This window comes from Bubalus bubalis, chromosome 3 (genome assembly GCF_019923935.1).
Source record: "Bubalus bubalis isolate 160015118507 breed Murrah chromosome 3, NDDB_SH_1, whole genome shotgun sequence".
Classification (NCBI taxonomy): Eukaryota; Metazoa; Chordata; class Mammalia; order Artiodactyla; family Bovidae; genus Bubalus; species Bubalus bubalis.
The window spans coordinates 71293367-71320175 of NC_059159.1; the positions used below are offsets into that span (position 1 = coordinate 71293367).

General features: G+C 51.1%; 1 protein-coding gene across 1 annotated transcript in view; it reads left to right on the forward strand.

Moving 5' to 3' along the window:
* Nucleotides 1–24418, forward strand: part of RP1L1 (RP1 like 1) — a 46004-nt gene extending 21586 nt beyond the window's left edge. Inside the window, exons 4-7 of the mRNA XM_045164715.1 lie at nucleotides 2503–2597; nucleotides 19961–20160; nucleotides 21936–22026; nucleotides 24125–24418. Of these exons, the coding sequence (XP_045020650.1) occupies nucleotides 2503–2597; nucleotides 19961–20160; nucleotides 21936–22026; nucleotides 24125–24418 (680 nt within the window). The remainder of the gene's footprint in view (nucleotides 1–2502; nucleotides 2598–19960; nucleotides 20161–21935; nucleotides 22027–24124) is intronic.
* The last annotated feature ends 2391 nt before the right edge of the window (nucleotides 24419–26809 follow it).

Here is a 26809-nt window from a genome sequence, read left to right on the forward strand (position 1 = left end):
TGCTAAGTCGCTTCAGTCGTGTCTGACTCTGTGCGACCCCATGGACTGCAGCCCACCAGGCTCCCCCGTCCCTGGGATTCTCCAGGCAAGAACACTGGAGTGGGTTGCCATTATCCTGTTCTATTGGTTTATATTTCTATTTTTGTGCCAGTCGATACTGTCTTGACTACTGTAGTTTTGTAGGATAGCCTGAAGTTAGGGAGCCTGATTCCTCGTTTTTCTTTTTCAAGATTGCTTTGGTTATTGGGGGTCTTTTGTGTTTCCATACAAATCGTAAAAAATTGTGTTCTAGTTCTGTGAAAAATGTCATTGGTAATTTGATTGGGATTGCATTGACAAGTAGCTTGTTTTGAGTAGATAAGGTATCACTTCGCACCCCGTCAGAATAGCCATTATCAAAAAATCTACAAACAGTAAATGCTGGAGAGGCTATGAGAAAACAGAACTCTCCTGCACTGTTGGGTCAATGTAAATTGACACAGCCACTATTGAGAATAGTATAGTGGTTCCTTAAGAATTTAAAAATAGAACTACCATATGCCTCAGCAATCCCACTCCTGGGGACATACCCTGAGAAAAGCATAATTCAAAAAGATACATGCAGCCTAATTCTCATTGTAGCACTGTTTACAATAGCCAGGACATGGAAGTAACCTAAATGTCCTTCAGCGGAGAAATGGATAAAGAAGATGTGGTACGTACATACAATGGAATATACTCAGCCATAAAAAGGAAAAAAACTTACTGTTTTCAAAGATATGGATGGACCTAGAGACTGTCATAGAGAGTAAAGTAAGCCAGAAAGAGAAAAATGCATATTGTATAATATCGCTTATAAGTGAAATCTAGAAAAATGATACAGATGAACTTATTTGCAAAGCAGAAATAAAGACCCAGCCATAGAGAGCAAACATATGGATACTAAGGCAGGAACTGAGGGTGGGATGAGTTGGGAAATTGGGGTTGACTAATATACACTACTGAGACTATGTGTAAGATAGATAGCTACCGAGAGCCTGCTGTATAGCATAGGGAACTCCACTCAGTGCTCTGTGGTGACCTGAATGGAAAGGAAATCCAAAAAAGAGGGGGTGTATGTATACGTATAGCTGATTTACTTTGTGGTACAGCTGAAACTAACACAACATCGTAAAGCAACTACAATAAACTTCAATAAAAATGAATTTTAAAATATTCAGCTTAAGCCACCCACAGTAGGGGGCTTGGGCCTGTTTCAGAGCCCTCCTCACAGAGTCTTTCATGAGCGGCCCCTGCCTGACCCTCGACAAGCTCTGAGATGCAGGATCCCGGAGCCTGGACGTTTCCAGCACCTTGCTCTGAGTTCTCTCCCTGAGGACTTTGGATGAGGCTTGGTCTCTGGTGTTAGTATCAGAAATAACACGTTGGCATTTTTGTTTGTTGTTATTTTGGCTCCTCCCAAACAGCCTGTGACGGGGATGCTTCTCGTTCCTGGAGACTGCGCCACTCGCCCGCAGGGGCCTCATGGCAGGCTCCGTTGCATCCTCACCCTTTCTCCTGGCTCCACGGAACCTCTCTTCCTTTGTTTCCCTCCACTTCGTTCTTTACTTTGTTTTATCCTCTTCTTTTGTCTGCATCTTACTGGTTGCTGTACATCTTTTTCATACTAGGCTGAACTAAGCAACTAATAAATAGACACAGACTCAGTAGCCACGGTCTGGATTTAGAAAAGAGATAAATACCCTCAAGGCACCTCATTTAGCCCCTGGACCACCTTTGTACCATCTCCAGTTCTGGCCCGGGGAGATTTGATCACACAGTCTATACACTTTGCTCCACTTCTACCACGTGCCACGAGCCATGAATGAAGTGAGTGACACCTGGGATGTCCCAGAGGCCACTCCTGGCCCAGAGGCAGCTCCTCTCAGGATGACTTGGTCAGCAGCTGCAGGCACTCAGCCCCCAACAAGACAACTCGGCCTCATTCTGGACAAACCCCAAGGTCTTCATCTGCTGCCCCGCTGGCTGGTCTCCCTGCACAACTGGAGTCCTGCATGTGCACCCTTCACTCTGCACAGGTAGGGGTGTTGAAGAGCCCTCCTGCGGGGCCGGAGAGTAGACAAGGGAGTTAGAGGTCGTGGGCCTCCGGGTGGCAGAGCTGAGATCATCCCAGGAGCCACTCTGTCCTCACTCCAGCTGTGAGATGCTTACTCTTCTGCCCCGGGGGAGACTAGAAGGTCCCTTCTTGGGGTAATGGGCTTGGAGTAATTCCCTGTCTTCCCTGGCCCCACCCACAGAGAAAGGGGTTCTCTCAGGGGTGGGAGCAAGGCTGAGGCTGCCCCCCAGCTCCTTCCCAGGGCCCTGGGTTACCCTGCTCTCCATCCCACCACGCAGTAGTCCCCAGGCTGGCCCTTGGGACCTGCAGCTCCTTCCTCCATCCCGCTTGGCCTGGGAGAGTCCCTGAGGCCCACTCATTGTCCTGCTCCTGCCACTTTTCCTCTGCCTCATTGTTCCTGTTATCAGCATCCTACACGCCGCAGCGGCTGTACAGGAAGGCATGGCTGCTGCTGAGGCCGCGGCTGAAGCCCATGGACAGGACCCAGGTGTCCCGGTGGCGGGTCTGCCTGCCCAGTTGGGTCCCCCAGGCTTGCCCAGAGCCTGCAATGGGATACATGGCAGACGACTGGGCTCCTTGGGGGAGATCTTGGTTCTCCGTGCTTAGGGGGAAGGACAGGAGACTCTGAGCCTGCCCCCACCCCCCACTTCCAGCTGTCATATCTGGAGTCTCAGGCAGCCCTGCCAAGTCGCTCCATCAAGGCCTATGCCCTGCACAGTCAGAATCTCGCGTCTGTTTCCTTCTGTTTAGGTGCAGGCCTGCCTGGTTTATTGACAGGACCAAATAAGGCTGAGGAAATGAAAGTGTGTGAAGTGAGCAGTTCAGATTAGAGCAGGCCTAATAAGGCAGATCCTAGCCAGAGTGTTTTGGGGGAAGAAGGGGTTAGAGGGAGGGAGAAGGAATCTTGCTTTTGGTCTGCACTGTGTTAGAATATTTTAGGCTTCTCAGGAGAGCTGGGGTGGTATGCATGTGTGCTAAGTCTCACCTCAGTCATATCTGGCTCTTGGTGACCCCATGGACTGTAGCCCGCCAGGCTCCTCTGTCTATGGAATTCTCCAGGCAAGAATATTGGAGTGGGTTGCCATTCATTTCTCCACTATATCTTCCCAACCCAAGTCTCCTGCATTGCGGGCAGATTCTTTACTGTCTGAGCCACCTGGGAAGCCCCGGGTGGTATAGATTTAGCAAATAAAGAGAAAAGACACCCAATTCAACTTGAATTTTAGATCAAGAAGGATTTGTAACATGTAAGTATGTCCCCTGCAATATTTGGGATAGATTATTAATTATAGATTACTCTTTGTTTATCTGAAATTCAAATCGAATTGAGAGTCCTGGATTGTATCAGGCACCCCTACAGAAGACCTTTTGTGGGGTTCAGAATGCTGCAGGGAGGTCGTTGGGATGTTCAGACAGGACTGGGAACGGGGTAGGGGGCGGGGACAGGGGAGGGCAGAGGGACCTTCAGATCTTTCTCATCCTGGAATCCTCTGGGAGAACTGCAGCCTGGAGGTGGCTCTCCAGGGCACAGGGAGGCCCCAAGTCTGAGGCCCCCAGAGCAGCCCAGGCGGGATATCTAGACCCTGGGCTCTTTGCAGCCTCCTCTGGTGGATCCACCTCCTCCAATAGAGTGGGTACAAATAGAGAATTCTGCAGATTCGTCCAGATAATCCAGGTGGACCAAAGAAAAGAACCCAGACAGGTAGTTCAGCCAACTTCAGTCCCACCAGCGGGGACATCTTGCCCTCTGCTGGCAAGTGCTGGTATGACTGGTGTCTCTTTCAGGGACAGTCCCTGAAAGAATTACCAGACATATTCAGTTTATTTTCCACTCTTCTTCATCTGCTCTGGGACAGCTGGAATTGTGGCTTTTCTGTGAAGAAAGATTCACCGTCGTGAATCTTGGTTGTTGAGAAAACTCCATTTTTTAACGCTAGCCAAGCAGGATCTTGGAGAAAAGGAGACAAAATATTCACTAATTTTGCCCTCTGGAAGGAGTGGACTCCAAAATTTCAAGAAACGGAAAGCGGTGACTGTTTCTCAGTCTGTGAGATACTGTGCCTCAGAGTCACTAATGGTGGTGGGAGCAACAGGAAGGATTGACCATCATCTTGTTCTCCGTTCCAGGAACGCAATTCTCTGGGTGGTTCACTCTCTGCTGTCCCCTTCTATTGACATGGGTAATTATATGCTTCCCTGGAGCCCCTGTTTCAGCTCAAGACACCTTCAAGTAACCAAAGATCACAGGACAGAACTCTACACTCTGTTCCACAAACCAGTAACACAGCTCCTGCAGGTAACAGCCAAAGAGGATCGGGAGAGGCATCTATCAACTCCAGCCAATGAAAAGTTTTACTTAATGCACTGAACACAGGAAACAAAAGGTACTTTTTCATCTTTAAGATATTTATAATCCAAATGGAAAAGTGACATAGTTGTAAGTATGAGCTAATAACAGTGGCAAGGACTTATGACTTAGGAGCAGGGCAGACCCAGCTTTTGTGGGCATCTCAACAAACCAGGGGCTTATTAAAAATAGCCTGCATGACTGCAAATGCATAACAAGTTTCATAAGTGAATATTTATTTGGAATGAGTAAATGAATGATAACTATTTGCATACTTTGTAAGACTATGTTTCAGAGCCATTCTAGATTCACATCAAAATAGAGAAGAAGGTAGAGAGATTTCCCATGTTCCCTTGCCACTCTGCATATGCATAGCCTCCCCCACCATCAACATCCCTGACCACAGCGGAGCCTTTGTTACAGCTGATGACCCTGATTTAACACCTCATTATCACCATGGTTAACATTAGGGTCAGGCTTAGTGTGGGGCTTCCCGGTGGCTCAGTTATGAAGGATCTGCCTGCAATGCAGGAGATGCAGGAAATGCAGTTTCAGTCCCTGGGTTGGGAAGATCCCCTGGAGGAGGAAATGGCAACTCACTCCAGTGTTCTTGACAGAAAACCCCATGGACAGTGGAGCCTGGCAGGCTGCAGTCCACGGGGTCGCAAAGATTCAGACACGACTGAGCATTGTGCACCATGCAGGCACAGTCAGTGTGGCAAGTCCTGTGGGTTTGGACAAATGTCCAGTGACTTGTCTCCACCATGAGAAGACCGTAAAGTGATTTCCTTGCCCTAAATGTCCTTGGCTTCCCCTGCCCAACCCTCCCCCAACTTCTGGTGACCACTGATCTTTTTATTTTCTCCATAGTTCTGCCCAAATAGCAGATTTTTAAAAGATGGAAAACAGGAATATTAGGAAACCAGAAAAATAATCCAGACAAGCTTCTGGCTCTGTATATGTGCTTATCCTCTGCTTGGGACAGGCTTCTAGTGCTCGGAGCCCTAAGACAGGTCCCCACTGATCACCACGCCTGGTCTTGTGCCTTCATCAATGGCATGGGCCGGCACTTGGGTATACCTGGAAGCTCTTTCTACACCAGAACAGTTGGCAATGTTTAACTACACAGAAGCAATTAAAGTGTGTGTGTGTGTGTGTGTGTGTATTGATAAGTATGATGGACAGAAATCAGAGTAGAAACAAACAGCACTTTTGACCAGTTTGGGATTAAAATAGTTTATGCTTGCAAATTTCACAAATACACATGCTGTTTGAATGAGAGATTGCTAGGCCCTTGGCTAGCCAAGAAGAACCTTGAGTCTTAACCGTTGTTGGCTCCAGGGTAAACCACCCACCGTATATAAGTGTCAGTCACTCAGTCGTGTCTGACTGTTTATGACCCCATGGACTATAGCCCGCCAGGCTCCTCTGTCCACGGAATTCTCCAGGCAAGAATACTGGAGTGGGTAGCCATTCCCTTCTTCAGGGGATTTTCCCTACCCAAGGATAGAACCCAGATCTCCTGCATTGCAGGCAGATTCTTTACTGTCTGAGCCATCACATATAGACCAAGGCCAAATCTCAAAACAAAGTCAACATTATCCACAAATGTGGCTAATATTTTGAGAATAACACTAAGGACATCTGGTTATTTCCTGTGTTCAGAGTGTCTTGAAAGTATTTTCTGACAGTGATTCTGATGTCTGCCTGTGTTTTACAGGAACCAGGCTCCTAACCTGTAAGCCCAATAGATAATTAAATGCTCTTTATTTACTATTTATAAGATCTAGCTGTATCCCATACTTTCAGACAATGTTAAATTTAATCTGCCGTGTTCATATTAGGTCCAATTTGTGCTATCCCAACCCTACCCTGTGCCCCACCCGCGGGAGATTGCCATGGTAGTGAATGCTGGGCAAACAAGAATAATAGAGGGAAGGCATCTCAGGGAAGCAATTCACTCTGCAGCACCATGGACTCGAGGTTCAAAGTCAGTGACATAGAACAAGAGGAAATGTAACACAATGGGTGCAGGTTGGTTTAAGAGCTTCTTAACAAGGAAGACGGCTATGACAGGACTGAGTTGCCAAGTAGGACAGGGAGCTCTTTGTGAACTTACAACTTTCCCATCCATCAGGCTGGTCGAACACGGTCTGGAGGAGATGGGAGAGGCAGCTAGATGACCGCTCTTAAGAGCATCAGAATTCTCTCTCTCATCTCAGGCTCATGCTTGGATATTAGGTAAACAGCGCCCTCTACTGCTAAATGGCTTTCACGACAGCTCACAGGGCAATGGTTCCCTCCAGGCCGTTTCCAGGGACCCTTCCATGGGAGCGGGAAAAGGTGACAATGATCATTTGCTCCATAAGACAAGAGTCTTCAACCAAAATGGAAGTTTGGGTCTTAGATTCAGATTCAAGCCTCTGATAGCGTGGACTATGTGGCCCTTAGAAAACTATCAGTATCGAAATAGAAGACTGTTCACATTTGTTCAAGTACACAAACTCAATTTTTATTACCTCTTTGGACTTGGTGGTTTGGCTGGTGTCTGTAGCTCACCGGATCAGTTCTTTGCAAGCAGAAAGGAAGGCTTTGTCAATTCAGAACTTGTTCTAATAGTCAAGTGTTAAGCACTTCTCTTCTCCCAGGACCTCCAATTTTACTTAATTTAAGAGAAGTCCAGACCCTTGGCTCATCTCCCCCCGGGAAACCTAAACTTTCTTCTGAAGATGTTTAGAGGTGACAGACACGTGTGCGCCGTGATTTGGGATGACCCAGTCGTTTGAGATGAAGCCCTTTGTCTACATTTTCTGGTGCCTGGGCTTTCTGGGTGGTGAGGCTGCCACTTCCTTCTCACCGGGGCTTTGAGAGGAATGGTCACTCTTCCCACTGCCCCTCACTGGGAGGCTGGGGGGCTGGGGGAGCAGGCCAGCCTCTCCTGAAGCTCTGCATTTAACCAGCAATCTGAGCCCAGGCGCTTTGCTTGTCTCATCTTCACTCTTCCTGTCTCCTGTAAAAGGAAGAAATGGATTAACTCAGTGTGGTCTACAGTATCTGCAGCTCCTTCCGGGACCCATCAACCCCACTTCCGTCTCCTTAAACTTCTGCTGAGATCACTTGCTCCTTCAAGCCGAGAAAGGGTCCCAGCCATGTTGGTCTAAGGGATCTACTGACTGGTCTAAGGGATCTACTGACAATACCCTGAGGAATCTACTGACTGGTCTCTCTGCAATCTGTGCTTGACCATCTGAATCCAGGGTCCACCTGCTCCTTCCCAAGATGAGGATGGACAATGTCAAGCAAAGCCCTTACACTCTGTGGAAGAAGGACCACTGTGCACACACTCCCTTAACTGCCGAAGATGCCTTGATAAGCCATTTCCCTGGCTTCATTGGTGACATCAGGTATGATGCCTAAACGCATCTGTGTTTATATTTTCAAGGTTTAAAGATAACCAGGAGGCTCTACTGCCAAGGAACCCAGGGTTGTTCTCCATTGAGAATTACATCCCAAGGGGCTGCAAGCTCATAGGGTCCTTCCAACTTCAAGGTGGCATTTACCCCCTCCCTCCCCACCCAGGAACTTGGCTGAGGGATCCTGAGCCTTCCAGGAGCTCCCAGCCAAGCTCTAAACAGGTGATTCTCTGATATGCCAGGAGGCAGGTCTCCCTAAAGGTCTCAGACTCCATTTGATTTCTTCTCTAAACTCCTTGGCTGCTGAGGGTTGGAGAGGAGGCTTGAAAAAATTGAAGATGAATCCATGATCCTTAACCAGCCTAGAGGGGTTTTTGAAAACTGGGCCTGGGAACCAGCTCAGAAGATAATAAATAATACTGACAGACAGAAACAGGGCCGAGTACTCCCTTTGATCTTCTACTTCCTCCATAGGGGTCTTGGCGCCTGGGTCAACGCTGACTTGAGCATTTGTTCTACTGTTTGTGCCCCGGTATGAAAACACAAACGCCAACTTCCTTCTGAACACAAGGCCCCAGGAGAACGGGAGGAAACTCTCTGGGGATGGGTCCTACTCGTCCCTTCTCCCCCACCTTCAGGAGGTTTACATCTGGGGAATCTGGGCACCCTAATCTATGCTGAGAACTTGGAAAGTGAAAAGCCAGGCTTAATATCCTGTGCCTGCATGCACGCATGCGCACACACACACACACACACACACACACCCCCCCCCCGCCCCGTCTGACTGTAAATACAGGATTCAGCCCGCAACAAAAACAATAAGAGCTGGATTCAATGAGGTCCCCCTGGCGCATGCAGTGTTTAGGGTTTTGTTGGGACTCTATTGTGTAGACTGGAGTTTCTTAAACAGTAAGACAGCAAGCAGCTTCCTGTTATGGAAACAGCCCAACCCTGACATTCAGAAAGTCAATCTATACAGCAACTGGATAAACAACCAAGATAAGGATCAGCCATAATGGGCACAATAGCCCAAATGGGATTGCCCGGAGAAAAGAGGCTGGCGCCAACCCAAGCAGCGCCGGTGAATACAAGCCATCTCCCGCTCAACAATCCCCATTCACCACGCCCGGGCTTGTGCACGCTGCCCTGTACACGGCGGCCAGGCGTGTGCACACACAGAACCAAGACTATTTATAGCTATTTATAAGAGGCTGTCTGGGAGCCGTGTGTCTGGCTCCCAGGATGACCCCTGATGGCCGGCCTGGGCACCGCGCCAGGACAAGTGACCCCTGTCTTTGCTGGCATGGAAACCAGTGTCCTCCTCCTGTCCCATCCCTCATTAGAGTGAGCTGGTCCAAGCCGGGGCTGGAATCCAGGTCTCAGCCTGCCCTTCTGAAAGTGGCCACCCTAACCATGTGCTCAGACTTCTCTGCTCTGTTTCATCTGAGAACAGACATTGCCTTAGGATTAAGGAAGAAGGGACTGCAAAACTGGCTATTTTATGAAGTATCTGAGCACTGGACTCAGCCCCTTGGCAATTGCCCAGCTGGGTGCAGTGACACCCATCCTCTGTCCCTACCCTGCTGAATTGCTCTATCGCCAAGAGGCCCCTTCCCATCAGCCTTTATTCATTAAGGGTCCAGCTAATGAACCTGCCCTGAGCATCATCAAACTAACACAGAGATGACCCACAGAGAATGATCTGAAGGTTGCCCAGCTGTTTGACCTGGGGGGCCCTGGAAGGCCTTACTGACCCCAGATCTTATTTCTTTATGTATTTAAATGGAGAATAGTTGCTTTACAGTGTTTGTTTCTGCTGTACAGCAATGTGAATCAGCTAAATATATACATGTATCCCCTCCCAGCTGAGCCTCCCTCCCTCCCCCTCATCCCACCCCTCTAGATCATCACAAGGCACTGAGCTGAGCTCTCTGCTCTGCAGCAGCTTCCCACAAGCTAGCTGTTTTACGCATGGCAGAGTGCTACTCTCTCAATTTGTCCCACACTTCCCTTCCCCGTCACCAAGGCTGCTTGATCCCAGATCTCTCATCAATCTGCTAACCTTTCCAAAATAAAGAGTCTACCGCTTGACTCTTTGTTAAACAAAAAGTTGGGGTGCTTTGTGAGTGGGAGCACTGTATTAGATGAGGCCTTGTTGGTGTGGACATAGCCTGGGAGGGGGATCTGGGATCACCCCAGCACTAAATCTCATTGTTTGGGAGGAGAGAGCCAGTCAGACAGGCCTGGAGGTCAGGGGCAGTGCCAGGGCCCAGGTCGGACAAGCCAGTGTCAGGAGGGACAAGCCTGGGGTGACAATGACTCTTGGGATTATCTAGTGGGGCAGAGGAGCAGACCAAAATGAATCAACTGCTTTTCTCGCTGTAGCATTGAATTCTGAGCTCTAAGAGCAAAGGGGTTACATGTGGAGTTTTTAAAGGACAATGATCAGAGCCGGCAAGGATCTTAGAGATCATTCCAGGCCAAAAACAGGCTCAGAGAGAGGGTGTGATTTGCCCCAGGCCACAGGACAGGTGAATGGCAGGGCTGGAGGGAGAACCTCGGCTTTCCGAGCGTGTCCTGCTTCCCATAGCATCTCCCCGACTCCCAGAGAGACTGCCTTCTGCCTGCAAGTGGGGAGAGAAGCAGCAGGCTCCCTGGATGCTCCCCCCAGGAACAGGGCCTGAACTGGGACAGGAGAAGCCTGTGACCCATTACCGTATTTCACCAGGGGCAGCCCCAGCTCCCTACACCCAAGGAGAGCAGAGGGACAACACCCAGGCAGACCGTGATGGCTTTGAGCAAGAGAGCGCTTTGAAATTTATTTTTCTAATTTTATTTATTTATTTACTTGTTCTTGGCTGCCCTGGGTCTTCATTGCTGCGCGGGCTTTCTCCAGTTGCAGGGAGCTGGGGCTTCTCTCGGTTGCGGCGTGCGAGGTTCTCGTTGCAGTGGCGTCTCTTGCTGTGGAGCACGGGCTCACACAGGCTCAGCAGTTAGCTGCTCCAAGGCATGTGGGATCGAACCCACATCTCCTGTGCTGGCAAGCGGATTCTTATCCACTGCACCACCAGGGAAGTCCCAAGAGAGACTTCAGGCCAAGAAGATCAACCTTAGAGCTCAAAGAACACAACACTCAGCTTTTATACAGCACTTGGCAGTATTTGAAGCCCCAGATCCCATTCAACTGTAGACAATGTTCCTACACTCATGTCATTCCACTGTCCCATTTTACAGGTGAGAAAAACAAACACTCTTGGGACTAGGTACCTCATCCAGGACCACGGACCCAGTGAGTCCTGTGGTCAGGGTGCCATCAGATTCTGCGACTCCAAGCCTAGCCTGGCTCTACCAAATCTCACAGTAGCTGAGTCCACAAAGCCTCCCCTTAAACACCTGCATCGTATCCTATGACATCAGGGCTGGGTGTGTGTTGTTTGCCTGTATTCAACACAACCGGTCATTTCAAACTTAGATACCACCATCCAGTCACTGTGGGCTCGGGCTGAAAGCGTGTTCCCATTTATCAAAGTCCTTGGGAGTAAAAGCAAATCTGTGCTGCCTCCAGTCTCAGAGGAGGTGAGTTTGGTCCACACGTTTTCATAGAGGAGGGGTCTGCTACCTTTAATCATATGGAATGATAAAGACCTGGCCTGAGCAAGAGGCCCGAGGGAAAGAAAGCTTCTCTGTCCACCCCTGCCCCCCCAAAAGAGGTTATTTTTTGGACCTCAGCTTCTGGCTCCTTGCTGACCACAGCCTGCCCTGTGACATGGAGGTTCTAGCCTAGAATGGAGGGTCACCATCCTACACTTTCTTTTCCTTACAGGGCTCGGAGCTGGGGCAGCGCCTGAACCCCAGGCCTGAGCGGTCCTCCTGACTCTGCTGACCACACACTGTGGATCCCAGTTTTCTGTCTGGCTTGTGTTTGTTTACTTCTGTGGCTCAGTGGTAAAGGATCTGCCTGCAATGCAGGAGATGCAGATTCGATCCCTGGGTCGAATGGAGGAGGGCATGGCAACCCACTCTAGTATTCTTGCCTGAAAAATCCTATGGACAGAGGAGCCTGGTGGGCTACAGTCCATGGGGTCACAAAGAGTGGGACACGACTGAGCGACTGACTGAGCACTGGGTCTTATGTGTGGCAAGTTGGATCTAGTTCCCTAACCAGCGATGGAACCTGGGCCCCCTGCGTTGGAAGCATGGGGCCTACGCCACTGGACCACCAGGGAGGTCCCTGGCTTGCATTTTCTTCTGTGATGCTTGTGTCAGGTGTGTGAATCTAGTGCACCCTATAGAGGTGCCAGGCTGTGCTCAGGTGCTTTTCCTAACAGCCCTGGGAAGTCAGGCAATGCTGTGGCCATGTGGAGCAGCAGTCAACGCTCACGCCGTGTCACTTTGGCCCCTGATTCCACAGCTAGTCTGTCAAGGAATCAGAAGAGAAGCCAAGCTCTGGATTGCTGGAGCCCAGGCCTCGGGCTCTTTCTAGCACACAACGTAGCTGATCCCACGGTCTTAGGCCCAAACTGGTCTTGACCAAGGACGCCCTCCCAGATAGGCTCAGGTCCTGTGGGCAATTGAGAAGAGGGCAGTATGGCCATCCTCTGAGATCTGCCAGAGGCCCCAGACCCACTCAGCTTCCCAAAGAGTTGGAGGAGGACCAAGAGTTCCACGTTTGTTTTAAGAAAATCTAGTCATCCAGTCCCGGGGATGTTTCAGAGCCCAGCAGATGTCCCCAGTGTGGACAATATTCAGCCCATTTACCATCTCTGAGTGATGCCATCATGGTGGACAGCACTTGACAGACCCGCATTCCTTGGGTGGGGAAAGAAAAATCATCTCTGATACTTACTAGTTATGAGAACTTTGATGCAGATATGACCCTTGTGCTTCTATAAGCCTCAATGTTCTTACCTGCAGAATAAATTCACCCTTCTGAGAAATATCATATGGCATCCCTTATATGCAGAATCTGAAAAGAAATGGTACAAATGAACTTATCTACAAAACAGAAAGAGACTCACAGCCTTAGAGAACGAAATTATGGTTGCGGGGACTGGGGGAAACATAGGGGGAAGGGATAGTTGGGGAGTTTGGGATGGACATGTACACACTGCTGTATTTAAAATGGATAACCAACAAGGACCTGCTGTCTAGCACAGGAAACTCTGCTCAATGTCATGTGGCAGCCTGGATGGGAGGGGAGTACGGATGGGAGGGGAGTGTGGCTCAGCGGTTAAGAATCTGCCTGCAATGCAGGAGACACGGGTTCAATCCCTGGGTCAGGAAGAGCTCCTGTAGAAGGAAATGGCAGCCCACTCCAGTATTCTTGCCTGGAGAATCCCATGGACAGAGGAGCCTGGCGGGTTACAGTCCATGGGCTCACAGAGTTGGACATCTCTCAGTGACTAAACAACAACGACAACAATATGTATGATTGAATCATTTTGTTGTCCACCTGAAACCATACACTGTTAACTGGCTATACTCCAGTTTATTTTATACTCCAGTATAAAATAAAAAGTTAAAAAAATGTTTAAAAAATAATATACACTCTTGTTACAACATCATTGAAAGTAAAAGTGTTAGCCGCTTCAGTCGTGTCTGACTCTTTGCGACCCCATGGACCGTAGCCAGCCAGGCTCCTCTGTCTCTGGAATCAGATCATTGCTAGACTCCGCATAAGGCATATAGTACAAGAAGCCTGTAACTCTGTATTCCCTCTGATGCTGCTTATCCGTGTTATCAACAACATCACCATTGCCGTATCATTGTCGTTTTCATCGTCACCTGGGGGAACTGAAGATGAATCTTATCTTCATTCTGCGATGGGTGCATAACTCTAAGCACTGATAATAGCAGCCCTTAGGTGACTAATAAAGATATCAGACACCTGGGCTGTCCATAGTCCCAACTTGCTCTCCAAACACTGGCAGCCAGAGGGCTGCTCAGCTCCCAGGCGGTTCCTAGTCCATGTTGACTGCTTGGCTCGCCTCCTGTCTTACAGATGGAACCGGGAGGCTAGACGTGGGAGGACGAAGGGCTGCCAGCTGGAGGGTCCCCTCCCTGCTACAGCGCTGGTACCAGAGAGGGATGACCCTGTTGCCGGAACTTGGTTCACCGGTGCCCCATTGAAATGCAGAGATGGAGTTCTGGGCAAAGTAGAAAAGAGTGGCTTTTATTGCTTTGCCAGGCAAAGGGGGCTGCAGCGGGTTAATGCCTTCAAGACTGGAAGGGGCCGTGGAGAGTTTTATAGTGTTCAAGGAGTCGGGCGTGATCAGCTCATGGACAATTCTTGGATTGGTTGACATTAAGGTGAAGTTTCAGGCATCATCAACTCTCTGGTTTCAACCAGTCTAAGGTCCATGCTCCTGCGGTCAGCAGTTTTCATCTGAAGGGAGGTCTGCTTCCTGTAAAAACAGCTCAGGAATGTGTGTCAGACCTTTATCCATATCTTTCAGGGAACTGAGAGTTTGGTAATTCTGCTATGTGGCAGATTTATCGTCTAAATTGTTATCAGTTTCTCAGCTCAACAGCTCTGCTTTATCTCTATATCTTCACATCTCCCCATCATTAACTCTTGAGTCAGCATTTTACTTCAAAAGACAAGGACTCAGGATCTTTTACCGTGTCAAACCCAGTTAATATGTTCTAGTGCCCAAGGGGTCAGCTATCCACGGATTCCAGGCAGTATCCCCCAGAGCTGGGCAGGCTTCCGGGAAGAGGTGAGGCTTCCTACTTGTGATGGGGGTGGGGGGTGACTGATTCCCTACTGAGGATCAGGGCCGTGGCTGGTCCATGACTTCTTATCCACCTGGATGGTGTGTGTTGCAAACCAGTGGTCCCCAGCCTTTTTGGCACCAGGGACCAGTTTTGTGTTGGACGATCTTTCCATAGACTGGGACATGGGAAGGGGAGGAGGAGATGGTTTTGGGACGATTCAAGCACATTGCATTTCTATTATTATTACATCAGTTCCACCTCAGATCATCAGACATTAGATCCCAGAGACTGGGGACCTCTGTTATAAACCATCTACCGTGTTAAGAGCCAAGGCATTTCTGGTGCATTCTCTTTCATACCTCAAGAGAATAAATCCACCGCCCCCCTCACCTTACCCTGTTTCAGAATGACAAAGCCCCTCCATGCTTTGTCATAGGGATGTGGCAGCATCTCTCTGAATCTGCTCTACTAAGACGGTTAATAAAGGGCAGGTTTGCCATCTCGGCCAGCTTCCCAGGTGGCGCTAGTGGTAAAGAACCCACCTGCCGATGCAGGAGACACAAGAGATGTGGGTTCCATCCCTGGGTCAGGAAGATCCCTGAAGGAGGGCACAGCAACCCACTCCAGTAATCTTGCCTGGGAAATCCCATGGACAGAGGAGCCTGGGGTCACACAGAGTCGGACATTACTGAAGCAACTTATCATGCACGCATGCTGTCTCAGCAGCTTCATCAGCATCTGATGCCTGGAGGCCTGCCCTAGATGGAGTCCCCCTTGGGCGGAGGGCAGGCGCGTGTTCTGTGGCCCATGTCTTGTTGGAATTTTCCTGTCCCCACAGTCCCCGCCTCACACCATACTGGCCTCACTCATCTATGCCCCGCTGGGTGGTGTGGGCCTCTGAGACCGCAGTCTCCTTTTCCCTTTCGTTAGAAGCATTCCCAGCTTACACTCGGACTTCAGATCACAGGAGGCAGCACCAGATGGGCGATGTGTTCCATCCAACCTTTTCGTTTGGGAGCCCAGGGGCAGGTTCGGGAGAGAGCTACAGGCTCGAGGTCACACGGCAAGTGGGTGGCCTGCGGGTGCTCGCCTCCGGCTGTTCCCAAGTGTCTGTGCCTGGTGCGGACGCATCTCCACCCCCCTCACTGATGGGTGTCCTTCTCAGCTTCTCACCCTCACCTTCCCTGCAGCTGGCACCTCCTGCCGCATGGGCCAAACCCCTCACTGTGTCTGTCACTCGTAGCTGGTGACCACCTGTCTCCATGTGCCCTCGGGTTTCCTCCCACAAGCTTCTCTTATCAGACTCGCAGCACGGAGGTGCTGTACTCTGGTGACCCCACTCCTGTCTCCCACCCCAGCCCTCCCCATTACTCTAGAACCAACCCCACCTTTGGGGCACTCGGGTTGGGTGAAAGCTCATCTGCCACCCAGCCCCAGGAGTCCAGGCCCGAGGGGCCCCTGTTGGATGCGTGAGGTCAGGAGAGGGAGCAGGGGCTGGGGTCGCGGGGAAGGTTTGGCACGGTGGCCACCCCCAGGCCTGAATGAATACAAGTCCCGGCGGAAGCACCTGGTGGTAGCGGAAATCCAGGACAACTTTTATTATGCCTGTTCACAGGTCCATTCAGGCTGCATTGGGGGCTTCCTATTTCCTCTGCTGGCACTTCACACTCATTCACAACAAGAAAAGCCATTGTGCTCCTGAGTTATGGGCCCTGCATCCCCAAGGGGCCGGCATTAAATGCACTGGCCCGGAGACTTATTTTTAAAATTGTACTCCCTGCTGAATTGCAGGTTCTTATTTTTTCCTCCTCCCACAAAGAAAACTTAGGGTAGTTTTCTCCCAACTGCCAAGGTGAAAAATAACTATGAGCTCCATCTCTGAGTCTTTCTGGAGAAGACTGTGTGAGAGCCTGCTCTCTGGAAGGACCCAGGTGTGGATGCTAATCCGGCTCTGCCCGCACCTCAACGGGTTGGTTTTGGGTGGCGGGGGGCTCTCTACCCAACGCTTCAGCTCCCAGCTGTCAAAGGAGGGCGTGGGCCACATAGAGGTATATATCACTTTGCTGTGCCTCACAGATATCACTTTTATTATTATTATTATTTATAAAGTGAGGGTTTGTGGGAACCCTGCGTCGAGCAAGTCTATCAGCACCATTTTTCCAGCAGCATTTGCTCCCTTGGTTCCTCTGTGTCACACGTTAGTAATTCTCACAATTCTTCATACCTTTTCACTCAGATGATGGTCAGTAGTATTTTTTTTAGCAAGAAAGTGTTTTTAAATTAAGGTACGATACTGGTTTTTTAAATTTAATGTTATTGCACACCAAATATCATACAATATAGTATAGTATAAACATAATTTATATGCAGTACGAAACCAAAAAAAAAAAAAAATGTGTGTGACTGGCTTTATTGTGATATCTGCTTTACTTCTGTGGCCTGGAACCGAACCCGCAGTGTCTCTGAGGTCTGCCTGAATTTAGGGTCTCTTTTGGTTCCCAAGTTCTGAATCAAACAGCACACGGTCAAATCTTTCTCAAACGTAGCCCTGGAGGGGAGTCTCTGTTTCAAGGGGTGTAAAACCAGCCCAGCTCATCCCCAGGCGAGAGGCGACCACAGCCCCTGGTGTTCCACAGACGCCCTTGGGCAGCGCCCCCTGATAATCAGAGACCCTCAGAGAAGGGGTGACCACGAGCTCAGGCTTCATTTCTGAGTCATATCCATAATAAAGAGGTGTCAGCTTTGCTAGCCTCTAACGTAGTGGGGGTTCCACCCCGCCAGAGGGGGTCAGTGCCAGGGCTGACACCTGGACCTACTGAGACGTCTGTCCTTGTCTCTAAATTCTTGTCCCTGAAAGGAAAATCCTAGATAGAGCCTGGAACCTTCCGCCTGGCTACGACTCTGTGGATTATTAATAATCCTCACGATTGTTCCTCAAAAGTTGGCTGGCTGTACGGCTCGTAAAACTCAGAAGCAAGCACCTGTCTTCAACACAGCCACCCCAACAGAACAGATACCTGTTTGCTTGGCTGCGTTTAGTGCCTGCATGCTCAGTCGCTCAGTCATGTCTGACTCTTTGCGACCCCATGGACTGTAGCCCACCAGGCTTCTCTGTCCATGGGATTTCCCAGGCAGGAATACTGGAGTGGGTTGCCATGCCTTCCTCCATTGCTTTTAATATTAACTGTTAAGGAAACGAACATTCAGACCTCAGGACTATTGTAATAGTGTTCAGGCTGTTGCGATAGGGAGACAGACGGGGCTAAACCCTGAATCCTACAAGAATACGTGGGAGTTTCTACCCGAGGAGCAGTTGGCAGCGAGGGGTCAGTGGATGGAGATCTCTAAGAGGCAGTATCAAGGGTAGAGGGATTCTTGCTAAAAGGATCCGAGAGCGTGATTGTCCCTGAAGGCAGGCCTGGGTGGCTGGTTATCAACTGGGAGATCTCAGGGAATGAGGAATTTAATCCGATGTCAAGAGTGATTAGATGTCAAGTGTGCAAATGGACTTAGCCAGACTCTCGCTAAAACTAGACCCTGAAAGAACAGACAGAAGGCCAGGGTTGAGGCCGGGTGGAACAGACGGCTTGGAGGGGTCTGAGTCTTTGTCACAGGCCTGCCTCAGGCATGGGAAGTGGGTTTGCCAGGGACATCCTGGCTTTCTTTCCTGGGTCTTGGTGACCTGTCTCCCTGCCTACGGGCAAGTTCTCAAGTGGTTCCTAGTAGGAGGGGCTCTGCTCAGCTGGGAACAGGGTCTAGACCCTGACTCAGCAGCCTTCTGATTCTGAGTCTAGGATGGAGTTGTGCTTTGGGAATGACAGGCTTGACATGGAGCAGCCTGTGAGCATTTGGCCTTTCTTGTTCTTCAACATTTTCTCAGTTGCTTATTGCTGGAGGAGTGGAGTGGGCAGGAGTTGTCAAATTTGGGAGGACCTGGGTGGGTGCGGGGCTTCTTCTCTACCATAGGCTGGGGCTCAGGAAGTAGGTAATGAATGTATGAAGTCAAGGGAAAGAATGTGTGAGGGATGGACACGGCGGGACAGAGAGGTGAGAAGTGGGGTCGGGCAGGGTGCATTCCTGGCCTCTGAGCCGCTATCTGCAGACCCCCGAGGAGGTGAAGCTCTGGACCCCTGGCTGCCCTAGGTTCTGAGAAGGGTCTAGGCAACTCTGCCTCTGCCTTTTTAGGTCTGATCTGGGATTTTGCTAGTTTGGGGGCTGCTGGAAGTGGAAACGATGCATTGGTTATTCAACTTCATCTTAATCCCAGACTTTGGAGCTTTGGCTAAGAGGCAGCCTTGGGGTAGGACAGCTGAACAAAGAGTTTTCTAGAGACAGAGTGTGGGTGGAGACAGGCACTCCGGAGTCTAAGCTCCCCCACCCTGCTCTTTGTGACCCCTGGCGGAGGTCGGGGTGGGGGGCTGCCCCACCTACTCTAACTGAGCTTCAGGTTTAGCTCCTTTATCTAATTCTGCGCCTGCAAGGTTCCCCCACAGGCGCAGAGAGCCCCATTCTACATTTCAGGAGACTGGGAGTCAGAGACTTTGCCCACAGTTCCACGTTGCCTAGTGGCTGAACCAGGAGCCCAGCGCTGGTCCCTCTGGCTCCCATGGCCACAGCCAGTGCTCGTGGCCAGGCTGCAGAAGGCTTGCACTCCACAGTCTTCGCCCCCACCCCCGAGGAGAACCACATGGAGGAACTCACGGGAGTGTGTCCTTGCACTCCACAGTCTCTCTCACTGCCCCCCGCCCCAGAAAACCACACGGAGGAACTCATGGGAGTGTGTCTTTGGGCTCCAGAGTAACATGACGGGTGTAAGGGCTTCTCAGAACCCCTCACATTGACCCTGGGCAGAAGATGCCCCCTCTCTCAAATCCTTTTGGTCCCCGTCACTCTAAAGAAGAGCAAACAGACCCACAAGGAGCCAGAAAGAAGCCTCTGCAGAAGAGGTGGGCTGTGGAGAGAAGTGGGTGCTCCTACCTGCTCCAAGGGAAAACCAGGTGCTTATTAGGTGCTTGCTGGGGCGCTCAGGTGCAAAGATCCCTGTGGCCTGAATTGCAGCCTCCACACTCCGGCTGGGCCCAAATCTTCCCTCACCTCCTCTGAGATACTTGGTCACTTGCAGTGCATGAAGACACACAAACATGCACGCATGGGTGCACGCAAGCATACACACACACAGAGGCACAAACACGCATTGATACACACACATGCACACCCGGGCAAGGGAGTTTTGGGGGAGATGCCGGCTCCCCATCAGGGATCTTGGATTCCTAGGAAGGCTTTTGCTTACCTCACCTTTTGTGACCTCGGTGGGTCAGGATTAGCAGCCTTTCTGGGCATCCATAATCCCTCAGTGTCCCAACCTCATACACCTCTCCCCATCCCCAGCTGGGCCACTTCTTTCAAAGCACTGCGCATCTCCCCAGAGTGGACCCCACTGCCTTTCCGTTCACTTCCGTCACTGTCACAGATATCATTACCTTGCATGCAGACCTGACTGAGACCCTCACAAAAAAGCCATGGATGGCCATGGTGGGCTTCAGGCTGCCCAAGATGCCAACAGGTTATACACTGACGAGACGGCTGAGGTGGGGCACATGCCTCTCCAGACATTAGCCCCCACCCCAGTCTTCAGGTTCAGATCTCTCTATCCTTCCTTTCTATTTTTTATTCTATTTCTTTATCTGCTTGACTATTCATAGAATCAGTGAGCTCTTCAAGATGATCTTAGAGACAGACTACTCCCCACTGTTTTGGGCTGAATTGTGGCCCCCTCCCACCAATTCATAGGCACGCGTGCTCAGTCACTCAGTCATGTCCAACTCTTTGAGACCCCACAAACTGTAGCCCACCAGGCTCCTATGGCCATGGGATTCTCCAGGCTAGACCACTGGAGTGGGTTGCCATTCCCTTCTGCAGGGGATCGTCCTGCCCCTGGGATCGAACCCAGGTCTCCTGCCTTGCAGGTGGATTCTTTACTGTCTGAGCTGTCACTTACAGGGCATAAACCTAAATGGCGGAAGCTCTGGGATATGATACCTCTGTGGGGGCGAATAAGACACCGCAAAGGGTCTGTGGTGGCTGCAGAGGCAGGAAACCCTCAGAGCACTTAGGACCCTCAGGACAGTGTCCCTGGGGGCAAGTGTGCTGTTTCAGAGTTAGACAGGGCCTTGTGTAGGCAAGGGGACTGGTGGTGGGGAGGCAGGTGGGAGGTGGCACGTTAGGACAGGGAAGTAATTCCAAGGGTGGGAACAAGCTGGCTGGGTGCTCGGGCAGCATGTGATATCCTGAGCTGGAGCCAGGGATCAAGTAGAGAAGGTGTGAGGTGTGAGGGACCAGATCGCGGAAGAAATGGGTCTAACTACCCAGGGTGTCACAAAGGAAGATCATTCAGAGCAAGAGGGTGAAGCCCAAAGTCCTCCAAGCTTTGGTCTCAGTGAGGAAGGAGCTCTAAGCTCCCATGGGACCACCTTCTGGCTGAAAGCTTCACCCCGTCAGGGGCAGCCAGCCTTGGCTTCGGCTCCCAGAGTCCAGAGCCTGGGTGCCTGTCCTGGCTTTGCTCTGGGCTCCCCCTGCTGCTCTGAGTTGGACGCCTGGTCTCGGTGGTAACTGGGCACCTTCTGGTGGCCCCACTCTCATGCCAGGCTCTGCTTCGAGACATGGGTTCATGGCCTTCCTAGGAAGCCACCTGGGAAAGTGGGTTCCCAGGTGGGAACCCCACTGCCAACACAGAGAACATCATCTGTTTTGGATGTGGACCATTTTTAAAGTCTTTATTGAACTTGTTACAATATTGCTTCTGTTTTATGTTTTGGTTTTTTGTCCTTGAGGTGTGTGGGGTCTTAGCTCACTGACCAGGAATTGAACCCACACCCCCTGGAATGGAAGGCAAAGGCTTAACCCTTGACTGCCAGGAATGTCCCAATGGGGAGCATCCTTGATTGACATGAAATAGGCCTCCAGTTCTAGGCAGGCTTCCCCGGTGGCTCAGTGGTAAAGAATCCACCTGCCAATGCAGGAAATGCAGGTTTTATCCCTGGGTCAGGAAGATCCCCTGGAGGAGGAAATGGCAGCTCACTTCAGTATTCTTGTCTGGAGAATCCCATGGACAGAGGAGCTTGGGGGGCTACAGTCCATGGGGTCACAGAAAAGACTGAGCGACTAACCCTTTCCTTTCCATCCAGCGTTCTTGCCTGGGAAACCCCTTGGACCGAGGTGCCAAGGACCCTGGGCCTTGGCAGGCTACAGTCCTTGGTTCGCAAGAGTCGGACATGATTGAGCGACTAAACAACGACAGCTGGTGAGGTGTCAGCCCTTTTCGGGATGGCCCCGCTCCGCACCTCTCCATCCTCTCGCTCTTCAGCAGTTCCGACACGCCGGCATCTAGCTCTGTGATCCCAAAGTGCTTTGCGCCCAAGCCCTTCCTGGGACCCTGGGTTTCTGCCCCCCAGCAGGTATGGGGAGGGGACCGGGGGGAGACGGAGTCGGAGTTGGGAGAGGGACTCAGCCTGCCTCGCAGGCCTGTCATTAGAGAGCCCTGTCCTCCGCTGCTTGAAGGGTTAACAGAGTCTGCGAGGCCTGCGAGGCCAGGGTAGGAAGCGAGGTCCAGGAAAGGGGAAGGATGTCTTGCCTTTTTATCCGGGTTACAATGCTGAAAGGGAGCCAGTTGGGGGAGGGGCTGGAGACCGACAAAACAACCACCCCCAAATAAAATTATGAATGGGCCCACGCACAACAATGCGGGAGGCTGCGGGGGGCGGGGCCCGAGGGCCTGTTGACTAGTAGCAAGGTCAGGGCCCCGCCGCCCGTAAACAAGGGCTCACAATGCCCGTCTTTCCTCCGAGAGCCGGCTCCTCTCCTGGCCTGGTCCCCTGGGTCCGCGGCCTGCCCTGTCCCTCGTCCTCGCCCGAGTCTGTCACTGAAAGGCCAGCACTGCTTCCTCAGGGAAAAGCCCGGTCTTTTGTGAGCATTCACTTCCTCCTCCTGTGGGAACCACTTGTGGGCCTATTACAGCTGCTCTGAGGCGTCTTTCCAGGAGCCGAGGTGGGGAGGAGAGGGGGGCCGCTGGTGCAGGGCAGGGGGCTGCAACCTGTCCGGGCTGGGATTGTCATCACAGGCCTGGGCAGAGAACAATGGGGGAGCCCAGCTCCCCCACCCCCAGGGCTAGGTGCTGGGGCAGCTTCCTCTTCCCACAAGCCTGCTCTTTTGTATGTGTGTGTATTGGGGGGTCAGGGGAATTCTTTTGTTTGCTTTGGTTTCCCTTTTTTTTTTTGGTTTGCCCTTTGGATAGCCCCTGGCTGGGGGTGGGGGCTGGTGTAGAGGGACAGTGTTGGGGAGCTTCCTAGAGGAGAGGGAGTGAGCGTGGGAATAGGGTGGCCATGGGGTTTGTGGGGAGGGTCTGTACGGGGATGTTGGGGGCCTTTGGGAGATGACGAGCATGAGATGCTGGGATGGGGTCGTCTGTCCTGGGTGTGTTGACCTTGGGACAATGCACCTGAGCCCCCGGGGAAGGGCCGCACACAGAACAGGTGTCTGGCAGCTCGCTGGAGGAGGGGCAGAGGAGGCCACCTCTACCCGGACCCTGTGCTGCGCTCGGCCCAGTCGCGCCCCACTCTCTGCGATCCCACGGACTGTAGCCCACCAGGTTCCTCTGTTCATGGAATTCTCCAGGCAAGAATACTGGAGTGGATTGCCATGCCCTCTTCCAGGGGATCTTTCTGACCCAGGGATCGAACCTGTGTCTCTTATGTTTCCTGCACTGGCGGGCGGATTTTTTTACCACAAGCGCCACCTGGGAAGTCCTCTCATATTGGCCTCTGCCTCTGCTATTTGGGGGATGTTCACAAGTGATACACGGAGAAAGGTCTTCCAAGGGCCCGAAAGCCTAGGGAAGCCTGGGTCTTCCCAGGTCGAGCAGTAGCCTCCGCTGCAGGGCTCTCCAGACCTTTCCTGTGTTGTATATTCCCAAGATAGGGAGTTTCTCAAACCCACCTGAATACAGTGCATTCTGTGGGATCCTTGGAACCCTCTTTGGGAAACACTGTCTGATGCTGACAACAGAATCTGTTGGACGAGGAAAGGCTGACTCTGGGCCCCGGGAGAGGACAGCTCATGCCAAGATCAAGCAGCCACGTGAGGGGTGAAGGACAAGGGAAAGACGGAAGAGGGGTCCGATGGGAAATTTTTGTAGGATTGGGGACAAGTAACCTTAAAGAAACAGGAGGACGATATCTGCTTTAGAGGAAAAGACAACTTCTTCCCCTTGAGGTCTGGGGGACTTGGGGACAAGTGTTAGACTGAGAGCCCAGTTTAGAGTGACGGTCCAGGCAGGAGACCCAGGAAAGGAATGCAAATGTCACATCTGCTGGAGACAAAGACGCTGCTGTGAGAAGGGTGGGTCTGGGGTCGCCACAGAGGAGATCCCAGCTGAGGGAGCTTCCAGACTCATAGCCCAGGTGGCCTGAGGCCTGAGCCACCCTCTGAACCAGCATCCTCCCCTCCTGGGGTCTCCCCCTGGTAGTGACAGTAAAACCATGGACAACTGCCACCTAGGAGCAGAGGAAAATGCCGCCCGAGGATGGGTCTAGGTACTGCCTCATGAATTTCATGTGGCTGAGCATCCACTGCGTGGATGTGAGTTTCTGCTCTATTCCAGCCGATGACGTCAGCACATTTGGGACCATCAGGGCTCACACCTACAGCCCCAGGCCTCCATTCCAGGAGGCTTCCCTGAAGCCTTCGGAATCTCAGGAATCCCCCCAAAATGCCGCAGAGGCAGCAATTCTGGAGTCCACTCAGGAAGGACCTCATGTCCTTGTTGTCTCCCTAAAGCCCTCCCAGGGGTGAATATGTGCTCCTAAGACTGAGGTCTGGGCTCTCTTTTCTCTTTGAAAATTGCCCAGTTACAGAGGAATGATCAAAATCTATCTCCACTGGGGGATGCAGGGGACTTGCAGGAACTTCAGGTGTTTAGTTCTCTGGGCTCCAGTTTGGGTTCTTTGCCTGTATGCTGGGAGCTGTTGCTTGTGATTAACCACTAGGAGATGAGGTTCTTCTCCTTTGTTTTACCACCAGCAAAAGGAGTGAAATTCCACCCAGGGAGGGGGACCCACCTCTTTCCCTGCCTGGCTGGACCCCAGAGAAGCACCTCTTACTCCAAGTCCCCTTCACTTCACCTTAGCCTACACAGCGTCATTCATGCATTCATGAATTCATTCATCCATTCTCGTCTTTGTTCATCCACGTTTCTAACGCATGCCCACCAGGGGCAGGTGCTGGAGAAAGGATAGTAGTTCTAAAGGAGACACTCTGCAAGTTCACAGGTAGTTAAAACCTGGGCTCTGGGAGCACCCTAGAGGTGTGTATAGTTATGAGGGCCTGGAGCACATCACCCAACTACTCCTTGGGGATGACTGCAAAGGTTTTGCAAAGGAAGTGACATCTCAGAGGACACTAAAAAAAACATGAACAGCAGCAAAAAAAACTGTGATTCCCAGCACAGACAAGGCACTTAGCACTCACTATGATTCAATAACAAAATGAGTGAGTGAGTGAATGAATGAGTGCATTTTTAAGTCACTGGTGTTTCTGCCTCACAGAGTTATCCCCTTGTGAGGAAAGCAGACAAGTGAGAGGGAGCTTCAGAAGAAGACCCGTGTGAAGGATTGCTTCCTGTGCCTTTTGAGCCTCAGCTATGAAGCATGACCTTTACTGCTTGTTGAGCAGAGGCTGCTTTTAAAGGATATCCCTCCACTGTCCTCCCAGAAGGAAGGGGAGACTGGATGGTGCTCCGAGCCCACCACTTTAAGGACCTTCTGCATGTGCTCTGAAATAAGAAGACCGTAGGGCTTTCCTGGTGGCTCAACGGTAAAGAATCTGCCTGCCAATGCAGGAGACATGAGTCCGATCCCTGGATCCCTGGGCTGGGAAGATCTCACATTGTGCAGAGCAACTAAGCCCATGGACCACAGAGCCGGTGCTCTAAGAACCCGGAATCTGCAACTACTGAGCCCACGTGCCAAAACCACGGAAGCCTGCACACCAGAGACCCCGCGTTCCTCAACGAGAGAAGCTACTGCAACGAGAAGCCCAGCACTGCGACAAGAGAGCAGCCTCTGTTTGCTTCAACTAGAGAAAAAACCCCACAGTACAACACAGACCACAAAGCAACAAAGACCAAGCACAGCCAAAAATAAATACATAAAACTTTTTAAAAAGGAAGAAAACAGTAAGGGAAAGTGGCAATGGTGGGGATTTTCAAAGCAGCCCTGGAGGGAAGATGGTCCCTTTTGGCTGATGGCAGTGGGGGGCTGGAGTGGGGTGACGAGTCTCAGTGGAAATAGTTTATTGATTGAGAGTCATCTGAATGTGACAGAAGACAGGATAACTGAGCATGGCTCATCCCCCAAACATACAGTTGTGCATATGCACCCATACACACATATAAACACTTGAACACACACATATTACACCCTTTGGGAAACACACCACGTGGAAGACACAGGTTTTGAATAGAAAGTCGCTTCTTCAGAAGAGGCTGTGTGTGCATGCACGCTCAGTCGCTCAGTCGTGTTCGACTCTTTGTGACCCCCATGGACTGTAGCCCTCCAGGGATCTGTCTTGGAAGTTCCAGCAAAAGTCCCAGGACTAGAATCTTTGATACTTAAGGCAGGGTAGACAGCTGCCACCAGGTGGCGCCAAACAAGAGCTTGTGCTGGGAGAGACAATACACCACCAGGGACCCAAGACTCATTCATTCTTCTGCTTTGCAACACCCCACAACTCTGCATTTTAGGGCCTTGGATTTCTCAGCTCCCCCTACCCCATTAAGGGCCTCATGGCAGGGTTTTACTGTAGTGATACTCTACAGGATAATGGTGCTCTTTGTGTATCTAAATTGGTCTTGTAAGTTTTGAAGTGCTTCCTTTGCCTTACTCAGTCATGTCTGACTCTTTGTGACCCCTTGGACTATACAGTCCATGGAATTCTCCAGGCCAGAACACTGGAGTGGGTAGCATTTCCCTTCTCCAGGGCATCTTCCAAACCCAGGGATCGAACCCAGGTCTCTTGCATTGCAGGCAGATTCTTTACCAGCTGAGCCACAAGGGAAGCCCAAGAATACTGGAGTGGGTAGCCTATCCCTTCTCCAGTGGATCTTCCCAACCCAGGAATCTCCTGCATTGCAGGCAGATTCTTTACCAACTGAGCTATTTGGGAAGCCCATAAGGAGCAGTGGCT